Below are 11,864 nucleotides of genomic sequence, written 5' to 3'. Positions count from 1 at the left end.
GCAGCAGGTTGGTGTGGGCCAAAGCACTTCCTGAGGCCTCTTTCTCTTCTTGCCTCATATAAACCCTACACCTTGTTCTTGGGCTGCACACACGAGCCAGAGGAAGCCCTTCGGTTGTCAGCCTTGGCGTGCTGAACCATCTTTGTAAACATGTCACACAACATATGACATGCTTTACCGCATCGGCATTTTACTGTTATTGAAGAAAGATGAAAATCTGAAATAAAAGCAGAAAATGTTAGCAGTACACGGCAGCTTAGTTATAAACAGGAGGAGCGGTGATTGTACCGAGACTGGAGTTGCGCCAGTCCGATTCTCAACCAGTCAGTTCCTTTTATTTCATTAGTTTTTTTTAAAAAGTCTGTTCTCCTGTGTTTGTCCCATGTTCGTTCAGTTTTCCTCCCCACGCGCTACCTCAGTGCAGTCGGTGTCATCTGAAGAGCAGAGCGCAGGGCCGAGGCTAATTTGAAGAGATCATTTTTCATTTTTCAGTCCTCTCTGGCTTCAGGTGTGGTGCCGGAGGACTGGAGGACTGCTAATGTGGTACCCTTGTTTAAAAAGGGAGAAAAGGATAGACCGAGTAATTACAGGCCAGTCACCCTAACCTCGGTGGTGGGAAAATTATTGGAAAGAATTCTGAAGGACAGGATAAATCTTCATTTAGAAAGACACGGATTAATCGAGGATAGTCAGCACAGATTTGTTAAGGGAAGGTCGTGTCTGACAAACTTGATTGAATTTTTTGAGGAGGTAACAAGGAGGGTAGATGAGGGTAGTGCGTTTGATGTAGTGTATATGGACTTTAGCAAGGCTTTTGATAAGGTTCCACATGGCAGACTGGTCATGAAGTTAAAAGCCCATGGGATCCAGGGCAAAGTGTCAAGCTGGATTCAAAACTGGCTCGGAGACAGGAAGCAGAGGGTAATGGTTGATGGGTGTTTTTGTGACTGGAAGGCTGTTTCCAGTGGGGTTCCGCAGGGCTCAGTACTAGGTCCCTTGCTTTTTGTGGTATATATCAATGATCTAGACTTGAATATAGGGGGTATGATTAAGAAGTTTGCAGATGATACTAAAATCGGCTGTGTGGTTGATACTGAAGAAGGAAGCTGTAGACTGCAGGAAGATATCAATAAATTGGTCTGGTGGGCAGAACAGTGGCAAATGGAATTCAATCTGGAGAAGTGTGAGATAATGCATTTGGGAAGGGGTAACAAGGAAAGGGAATTCATATTAAATGGTAGGACACTGAGTAGTGTAGAGGAACAAAGGGACCTTGGAGTGCATGTCCACAGATCCCTGAAGGCAGCAGGCCAGGTAGATAAGGTGGTTAAGAAGGCATACGGAATGCTTGCCTTTATTAGCCGTGGCATAGAATACAAGAGCGGGGGGGGTTATGCTTGAACTGTAAACACTAGTTAGGCCTCAGCTAGAGTACTGCGTGCAGTTCTGGTCACCACATCACAGGAAAGATGTGAGTGCACTAGAGAGGGTACAGAGGAGATTTACAAGGATGTTGCCGGGAGTAGAGAATTTTAGCTATGAGGAAAGACTGGATAGGCTGGGCCTGTTTTCCTTGGAACAGAGGAGGCTGAGGGGAGACCTTATTGAGGTGTATAAAATTATGAGGGGCATAGATAAAGTGGATAGAAAGGACCTATTTTCCTTAGCAGAGGGGCCAAAAACCAGGGGGCACAGATTTAAAGTAATTGGTGGAAGGTTTAGAGGGGATTTGAGGGGAAATTTCTCCACCCAGAGGGTTGTGGGGGTCTGGAACTCACTGCCTGAAAGGGTGGTAGAGGCAGGAACCCTAACCACATTTAAAAAGTACTTGGATGCGCACTTGGGATGCTGTAACCTGCAGGGCTACGGACCAAGAGCTGGGAAGTGGGATTAGGCCGGATAGCTCTTTGTTGGCCGGAGCGGACACGATGGGCCGAAATGGCCTCCTTCTGTGCTGTAACTTTCTATGATTCTATGAGATTCCTAACAGGGAATAGAACTGGGTGGTGACTACAGGTTCAAGAAACTGAGTGAGAAAAGTGAGCTTAGTTACAGGCCATAGTTGGAAAGAACAAAGGAGTTTGATGACGGCAGTTTTGAAGGAAAGGGCACGTTGCCTGTGCAAAGGGAGCCGTTAACAATGTTGGTGAACACTGGGGCAAGGGAAGGCAGTTGAGTGGTCAGGAGCTTGGTTGGAAGGGTTATTGAGGGAGCAAGAGGTGGGTCTTGTAGAGGAGATGACACTGGAGGAGGTGGGGGGCGGAGTGATGGAGAACAGTGAAAAGTCCTGCAGCAATATATAGGGGTCAGGGTTGATGTGAAGGAAGGAGGAATTGCAGTAGCCCTTGAAGGCAAAGAGATTGAAGGAGAAGTGGCAAGGGGAATTTAGGTAAAAGCTGATGTCATTGAGGAGATACTGGTTGCAAAGACAAGCAAAATGGTTGGAAAGTGGCAGCTTGCTGGAGGGCAGGAGAGCAAGTTCGAGAATCCAGAGGCTGCTGTCTGTCTCCAGAGGAGGTTCGCTGGTGAGCAGGTAGGTCACTGGGAGCAGATTTCGGGAGGGTCTTGTGGGAGAGAAGAGGGGGTGTCCAGGGCAGGGGAGGCTACGACATTCATTGTGGAGCCTGGAGGAGGTCTCCTGCCCCACAAAGGAAATGTTTTCCAATTACCTTGGAGTCTTCCAGCGCTCGCTGACCTACATTGGCCCCTGGTCCGGCAACATCTCAATTTAAAAATTCCCATCCTTGTTTTCAAATCCCTCCATGGCCTCGCCCCGCCCTATGTCTGTAACCTTCTCCAGCCCTACAACCCTCCGAGATATCTGCGCTTCTCCAATTCTGGCCTCTTGAGCATCCCTGATTTTAATCGCTCCACCATTGGTGGCCGTGCCTTCATCTGCTAAGGCCCTAAGCTCTGGAATTCCCCCCCTAAACCTCTCCACCTCTCTCTTCTCCTTAAAACATATCTCTTTGACCAACCTTTTGGCCACCTGTCCTAATATCTCCTTACGTGGCTTGGTGTCAAATTTGGTTTGATAATTGCTCCTGGTGCGCGCATTAGGACGTTTTACTGTGTTAAAGGCGCTATCTAAATGCAAGTTGTTGTTGTCGCACTTACCTCTTACTCCTCCCGACAGCTGCTGACCTGCCTTGACCTGGAGGGAAAGCTGTGATGGTCTCCCCACTGTGGCCCGGGTCGGGTCAAAGTGCAATCAGAGTCCCATTGACGTAATCGGACCCTGATTTGCATAAATGTATGAGGCTCCCGCCTGCTTCCAGTGGCCGCTTCAGCCTCTGAGCCGCGCTGAGCAGTTACAATGGTGGCCAATGGGATTCCAGCAGGAATGGGGCGGCAAGACGGAACACTTCATTTTAAAGGCTCCCTCTGCTCCGTTCCTGCCGGGTGCGATGGGTTAAAATCAATACCCACATTTCTATTCAATAAAGCAGCAGACAGTGGATTTACGGAGAGGCAATTGGCTTTCAGTTTCAAAGAATGAAAGAAAGAACTGGCATTTATAGAAGCATCAACCTGGGCTCGGTCATAGCATTCGTGCATCAGAACACCAGAAGGTTGTGGGTTCAGAGACTTTAATCTAGGCTGCCACTTCCAGTGCGGTACTGAAGGAGTGCTGCACTGTCGGAGGTGCCGTCTTTTGGATGAGATGTTAAACCTCTCAAGTGGATGCAAAAGATCCCATGGCACTATTCAAATGTTGGTGAAAAATAAATTCACTTGAGTCTGTCTTAAAGTAAAAGTGAAAGTACACAGTTTATTAAAAGAACGTTCTGGGAGAAGGTCATAGACCCCACGGTCTATTGACACCATTCTCGTTCTCTCTTGGTTGGTACAACTTTTTATTCCATTTTCATCCAATCACATTGTATTACAATAATCACCTGATCACATATGGCTTATTTATTCTTTTCAGTATTAGTAAAGGTTAGTTACATCTTACTATGTCTTTGGTCACAGGTCAAATTCCCATGACCCCTATATTCTGCTGTGTCTACAATTTTTAGCTAAAGCAGCACATTTCTTATCGCTTAACACACACATTCTGTCTTGTCCCACAGCTGCGTCTTATCTTTGTTTTTCACATAAGAAAGTAGCACTTTTCAGTCTATCCTTTGTTTAGTTTTGCCTTTTTACATAAGTCAATTTTTATTGTGATATTTCTTATCGCCACCTGGTTCCTTTTAGTTCATCTTCACATGACCCCACTCCTTTGTTCTGAGTTTAATTTTGCTGGCATCACTTAATTAGTGGTCACCTCGGCTGTCTGAATTCTGAGAGGATTCATTTTAACCCCTTCAGTCCCTCCTGTTGGTCCCGCACCAAATTTAGACTTTGGCTAGGGATACCAACTTCTTTTCCACTTTTACCATCCCCGGGATTACTCCTATACTGATAGTACCTAAGTTCGTCTTTCCCCTCTGTCTATCTTGTTGTGCTGGGCGTGGTAGTCTGTGCAAATGACCGAAGAGCTTTACATGTATGTACCTACTTCTGTCAGTTCATTATCCCGCATTAACTGTTTGGTTCCTGGCTCAATATTGATTATATCAACTGTAGCAACCGGCACTATTCGGGACACAGCTGCCCTACAACATGCATTCAAAAACCGTCATCATAACACAAAATAATACTACAACTATAATAACAATTATAAGTCCATGCCCAAGATCCTCCAAATAGCCAACTCCACCAGCCTTCCCCTGGGGTTTCGTGGCTCCTTGTTATCTAGCAGGTGCTATCCTCCCTGTTTCCTTGCATTTTACCATTCCCTTATCATTTCTATTTGTCTTTTGATGCTTGATACTCGACTTTGCTGGCATTTATGCTATCCTTTTCCACTTGCCTGTTGTCAGTCCCTGGTCTAAGAATTAAAACCCATCTTTGAATCTAACAGCTATTTCTTACAATTCCCTTTTTTGAGAAGGAAATATCCTTATTGACTTCTCACAATCGGCTCTTGACTAATCTAGCTAGCTCTTATTGCTCTCTCAACTTGGGCGTTAGTTAGTAGGGAGTCTTGAAGATTTCTCCCTTCCTTACAGTCCATTCCTTTGAGGAGAAGCAGCAACCTTTGACCCCTTACTCAAATTCAATTCACTGTTCCGGTGTTCCAATTCTGCCCCGCCTGGGGCATCCTCTGTTTCTTCTATCTTTCCTGATGTTACCCCGCCTGGGGTCTCCTCTACATTGCTTCGGATCTTCTCTTTCGGTATGCTCAATTAATTTGTTAGTGTTGGTTAGTCATGGGCATGAGTACACAATTGGCTTATGTATCAAAGTCTTACTGCACACGTTACATATATCAAATACACTATCATTACAAGTTGGATAACTACCAGAGCATGTGAAATAATACAAACCTAAGGGTGTGCTGATGTATTAAGCCCAATATCCCATCAATGTGAGTTGTCCCCTATGCTGTCAATTTCAATATCTATTTTCAAATTGTCTTGCTGCAAAACATAAAAATGCTTTAGGGAGGAGTTCAGTCGCATCATGAGTTCACTGAAACCCACAAACAACAGGGGAATGTCATATCCGAGTATCCGAATTGTGCCACATAATTGTGTAGCTCATACTTAAAAACGTGTTGGTTTATGGGACAGGTCCTGTTAGACCCATAAAGCATGGTAATTGCAGTAGTAGTGACACAGGAGGCACTACTAAAATCACCTCATACTGGATTCGTACTGGTTTTTCCCACGCTCTGTTACCTACAAAACACAATTATTACAGTCACAGTTAAATTCAGTCTTACAATCATATCAAATACATTACAGTTTAACATCTAATCAACAAATCATGGATTTAAAAGATTCTCCAGATCTCTCTTTTGCTCGTATCCATCGTGTGGATAATTCTTACTAATCATGATTTCTCCTTAGCCCTCGATTGTACCAATCCAGATCCCATGCAACTCTCCACTTCAACTTCAATCCCTACCCGTGTATTTAACTCTATTCTGATTGTTTCATTAATTAGATAGTTTCTCGATGGAGTATGCTTTAAAAGTTGTCTCGCTCTCCTGAGCCACATTAACCATTTCATGTCTTGCTGTTGTCAAGTAACTGAGCATGTCTGAGACCCATTCTTCAGTGCAAACTCAACATACATTCCTGGATGGTAATTACCTCATACGTATTGAATCACATTTGCACACTCATATCAGTATCTCAATATCGTGCCACATGTGCCATCCGATACAGGCCTTTCTCGGGCTTTCAGGTATCTTATCGAAAGATTGTAGTCGCCTGGAGATCTTTGCTCATCTTCCTCTGCATGGTCCCGATGTCTTGGGTAGTGGCCAGACTATCAAATTCAGTTTTCTTAAAAGTTCATTAAAGGCAGGGACACAAATGTCTCCAAGAGAAAGCTATCAATTTACTATTCTTAACTACGTTTTCCTGACTTTCACTAGAAAATTTTGAAAATTCCCATTCAGTAGTGTAATTCTCCTGTTTCAATCTTTCACTTTCCTTTAATTACCATTCATATCTCATTCATGAGTCCTGGAAAAACTTTACTGTCCAGTACAATATTTAAGATAGAAAACATAGATCAAACGTTCTCACTTGATCCAAGTTATTAACACATTTTATTATCATTATTTTTAGAGGATCTTTTATTTTCCCAAAAGTAACCAAATATATAGTGCCTGAGTCCATTTTGTCATTTCAAAATTATCCCAAAATCCAAATAGCAGTACAGTTGAACTGACAGGTTTTGTCAATGTTCAATTTCATCTCTATCAATTTATCTTCCATTTCCAATTTCAGAAACAAGTGATTCTCAGGCTAGGTAGCTTACACAGTGTTTTTAACATTAGAGACAGAAGTGCTGCAATTAGTTTACAAGGTAACTTCCATATAACAAAAGAAAGAAGGGAATCCATTGTGACTCTGCTTAGAGCCCAAGGGGTTAATTTATCAAATCTTAATTTTCCCTCTGTCACTGTGGTGAAATAATAACTTAAAATTAAGAAACTTAAATGTAATAATGTCCAATATCTTTAGATTTCATACTAAAGTTGTTGCTTGGTAAACTTAAACAGCTGTCAGTGGAAAGGGTTAACTCCTTTGCAGGTTTTTAAGAAGGTGGAGCAAAACATTATCAAATGCACGCAACTGCGTCAATTCACGTAAATCAAAAAAAAGAACTTTCCTGATCGAAAGACAGTTGTGTTTTCACACTTTAACTAAACACGAACACGGAGGTAATATGGACAGTGAAGAAAGACGGGATTGAGCAAAGTTCACAAGCTAAGTAAGTCTTTGTAAGGAACTCTGCAACTATCGGATGTTCTTGCGGAACGGAGTTATCTTATTCAATGCGGTCTACAAAAATTTACACCAGCCAAAATTTCACCGTGGCCACAATGAAAGTCTGGTTTTAATAGGTTAATTAACCTCATAACTCCAATTTAATCCAGATCTTGTAAACATTCAAATTAATTTTCTTCCAAGCACATTGGCAACTGTAACTTTAAGGCAGAAGCTTATCTTTTGTAAAACTATGAACAGACAAACAAAACAAAATAGCACATTCTTGTAGAAAACAGTAAATTACGTCATATTTTCTTATTGTCCTTTCTTCAGATGTCTTTCCAAAATACTGTAAAAACATTGAATATAACTGGAGAAAAATTAGTTTTTCACATTTAAACAAATCAAATCAAACTGCTTTAGAAGATTTCACCATAGCAACCGCGACTCCAAGGTTAAATCTTAGACTGAAACTTAATCTTTTGTTAAACAAACTTTTTGTTGCTCTTCTCAGTTTTTACACACCAGCTTAACTTAAATTAGTTCAAAGGTTTTTTCCAATTCTTGGGGCACAATCTTATTCGCACATTCTTAAAACTTCCAAAATCCAAGACAAGACAAAAGTTTTTAAACGCTTTTAACACAGAGAAGTGGGTGGAGCTAAAACAAACATAACAGAATCTTTCTTTTAAAGACAGACTTTCAGACAAAAGAAATAGGGTAACTTCTTAAACATTCATAGTCAGGAAATCTTCCACACTTTAACACACACTTTCACACAAACTGAATTTCCAGCATTTTTTAAGGTTCCTTTCACTCAGCAAATCTTGTGTTTTATTTGTCTCAGCACAAATGTTAATAACTTCCATGTCAGTAAAACTTTAAGGCCTAGAAATTCACTTGGGCGCGGGCAGCTCGCTCGCACCCAAAAGTTAGCGCTGGGCGGGGAGGCATTAGCGCACGCCGTATATTCGTCTTCTGCGCCCCAGTTCGGAAGCGGGCGCTATACCAGGGTGTGCCCGCCTCCGTTTGGGGCGCTGCAACTGAATATCGGCGCGCTAGTTGCCGCAGCGCCACCCGATGCGGTGCGGCAGGCTGTGGTACTGCAGGCCTCCTCCTTCTCTTAAGGGGGAGGTGCCTGCAACGGCCGGAGCCCTGATCGCGAGTGCCGGCAAAAGAGCCCGGCACAACGGAGAAGTGCCGGGCTCCACGGAAACCAGCCGGCAATGCTGCGGGGGGGGGGGGGGGGTGGAGGAGGCAGGGGAAGGAGGTGCGGGCAGGCGGCCGCCGAAAAAGCGGCCGGCCGCACCTTCAGCTTTAAAGCGCCCCACTATGGCAGCAGGACGGCCCCGTTTTCTGTTCGCTGTTTGCGCCCGCTTCGGAGGAGGCGGGCGCAAATAAATATGGGGATCGGCGCGGTTTCGGGGCGTTACGGGCCACCGCGCACACCGATGACGTCATCGGTCCCGGCGCAGCGCTAACGGCTACCGCCGCCAATACCGTTGCACTCAATTTCCACGCTACCACCCCGCCGGCGCAAAAGACCTCTTTAGGCGCTAAGTGGGCGCAAGGCCCACTGAATTTCTAGGCCTAAGTTTCTCTTTTTTCCTCTTTTTCCATCGGTGTCCCTATCTTCTTTCTCCTTGTTTATCCTTTAGTTTTGCCAATTTTTTCTCTAATTTTGTCACTTGCTCTTGTAGATCGCCAATCTCCTTATCCTTTCTCTCCATTTTCGTTTTAATTTCCTCGGTCTTTTGAATGACCGTTACTAATTGGTGTACCAATATAACTCCCGCTTTCTTTGTCTTACTTCCCTTTTGTGTCTCCCACTATTCTCGTTGGTACACTGGTACTTTAGACGGATCCCATCCATCCTTTTTCATCTTATCTATCAAACCCTTCCGGTCGTCTGCATAGAGCCTGGTAAGGGACCCAGGGGGTCCCCATTCCATCTCTTTCCCCGACGCCATATCCAGTCCTACGTCAGTCTTACCTACTCTGCTGCGTTTCTCTGTGCGGGTTTGCCATGATCCTGTCTTTATTCGTGGTATGTCCGTGACCTGGGATTTCTCCCCTCCGTCTTACCTCTAGTAACACCCCCGGTGGTCGTAAAAGACATTTAAAGTGGTTAATTAATCACAATTAAGCACACATATATTCATTGGCTTCACGATCCCAGGGTACTTTGGAGTCTCTCAGCCTACTTGATCCTGGCCATCACGTGGGGCCCAATCGCCCTCTTAATTCCGGCTCAGGGTAGGGTCGATGAGACCGGCACCCTCCTTGTCCTTGTCGATCAGTCAATCACTCATTCCTTCGCGACCTCTATTGCTACACAGTGTTCCCTTAGTTCATGTGATCCACACTCACACAACTGTGTTCTCTCACCTCTTACAGACTTTCGCTTGATTCGTAATGCTACGGCACTGTCCCTCCGCCTTCCCAGATGACTCAATTTCTGGACGGTCAGAATTTGACTTCTCCTCCGGGTTCACTGGTACGGGCAGTCTTTCAGTTCCGTAGCACCCTGCTCGCAGTGCCAATTTGTTGGTGAAAAATAAATTCACTCGAGTCTGTCTTAAAGTAAAAGTGAAAGTACACAGTTTATTAACGGAACGTTCTGGGAGAAGGTCATAGACCCCACGGTCTATTGACACCCTTCTCGTTCTCTCTTGGTTGGTACAGCTTTTTATTCCATTTTCATCCAATTACATTGTATTACAATAATCACCTGATCACATATGGCTTATTTATTCTTTTCAGTATTAGTAAAGGTTAGTTACATCTTACTATGCCTTTGGTCACAGGTCAAATTCCCATGACCCCTATATTCTGCTGTGTCTACAATTTTTAGCTAAAGCAGCACATTTCTTATCGCTTAACACATACATTCTGTCTTGTCCCACAGCTGCATCTTATCTTTGTTTTTCACATAAGAAAGTAGCACTTTTCAGTCTATCCTTTGTTTAGTTTTGCCTTTTTACGTAAGTCAATTTTTATTGTGATATTTCTTATCGCCACCTGGTTCCTTTTAGTTCATCTTCACATGACCCCACTCCTTTGTTCTGATTTTAATTTTGCTGGCATCACTTAATTAGTGGTTACCTCGGCTGTCTGAATTCTGAGAGGATTCATTTTAACCCCTTCACAAAGAAGAGCAGGGGAGTTCTCCCCAGTGTCCTGGGGCCAATATTTATCCCTCAACCAACATCGCTAAAACAGATTATCTGACCATTATCTCATTGCTGCTTGTGGGAGCTTCCTGTGTGCAAATTGGCTGCCGTGTTTCCTACATTACAACAGTGGCTACACTTCAAACGTTTTTCATTGGCTGTGAAGTGCTTTGAGATGTCCTGAGGATGTGACAGGTGCTATATAAATGCAAGTTCTTTCTTTCTTCACAGCCGGTGCATTATTTTCGGTACGTAGGCAAAGCTATGAATATAGTAAAGACTTTGTTGGAACATAACCATAAGGGATGGTTGTAAAGTGACAAGGTAGAAACCATTCATTTAAACCTGAAACTATTTTAGTAATCACTGTCAAGTGATCTAATCTGTATAAAAATATGGAGCCACAAGAAGTGATAATAAACCAGGCGTTTAAGGTTTCACTCAGAAACAAGTTAAAAATATCACTTTTTAGTTTTAAGGTCCCAGACAATTTATTAATAAAATATTGATACGAATCATAAAGCACCATCTGAAACTGACATTTTTAGCAGTAACACCACGGCCTAGAAATTGGGTTTTGGTCTTGCCAGGGCTGTAGCGCCAGAAAGTTTGCGCCAGCGGTAATGCGGCAGCGCGCGCCGAAAATTCGGGTGCGCCGGGCCCAGACGGCGGCGGGCGCTAAAACCCTCCTTTAGCGCCTCAAAACGGGCGTGAACTTGGGTTTCCCGGCGCTAATCCCCCGCTGCGGCACCCGATGCGGTGCGGCAGGCGGGGGAACTGCAGGCCTCCTCCTCCTGTTAAGGAGGAGCTGCCTGCAGCCGACAACTGTCCGGCGGATTGACTCGACATCTGAGCCCGGCACCTCGGGGAAGTGCCGGGCTCGCATCAGACACTGATCAGGGCCGTGGGGGGGGAATGCAGGAGTCCGGGAAGGGAGGTGCAGGCAGGCGGCCGTCGGGAACGCGGCCGGCCGCCGCTCCACCTTTATGCGCCGGCGCACACTGGGGGAAGACTCTGTTGCCAGAGTCTTAGTTGCGCCTGCCACGGGCGAGGCGGGCGCAACTGAATTTCGGCTTGGGGCCGGGTTACCACGGCAACCGGGACGCTGCGCACACCGATGACGTCATCGGTGCCGGCGCAGCGCTACCGGTGCAACGCCGATTTAGGGCCCCAGGGAATTTCTCAACTTTACAGTAGAGGACACGAAGAATATCCCAACACTTGACAAGCAGGGGGCTATAGGGGGGGAGGAGCTAAATACGATTAAAATCACTAAGGAAGTAGTACTTGGTAAAATAATGGGACTCAAGGCGGATAAATCACCTGGACCTGATGGCTTACATCCCAGGGTTTTGAGGGAAGTGGCGGTAGGGATTGTGGATGCATTGGTAATAATCTTCCAAAACTCCCT

The 11,864-nt window shown here is 44.7% G+C and overlaps 1 protein-coding gene across 1 annotated transcript in view; it reads left to right on the top strand.

The window, feature by feature from the left end:
- The first annotated feature begins 2,437 nt into the window (after positions 1-2,437).
- ciroz (ciliated left-right organizer protein containing ZP-N domains) overlaps positions 2,438-11,864 on the top strand; it is a 54,179-nt gene continuing 44,752 nt past the window's right edge. The window contains 1 exon segment of the mRNA XM_085967560.1: positions 2,438-2,525. Within this exon segment, the coding sequence (XP_085823686.1) occupies positions 2,438-2,525 (88 nt within the window).

This window comes from Somniosus microcephalus, chromosome 25 (assembly GCF_052327205.1).
Source record: "Somniosus microcephalus isolate GS21.2 chromosome 25, FLI_Smic_1.0, whole genome shotgun sequence".
NCBI lineage: Eukaryota > Metazoa > Chordata > Chondrichthyes > Squaliformes > Somniosidae > Somniosus > Somniosus microcephalus.
The sequence above is the reverse complement of the archived record's forward strand: the minus strand, read 5'-3'. Positions and strand labels throughout refer to the sequence as shown.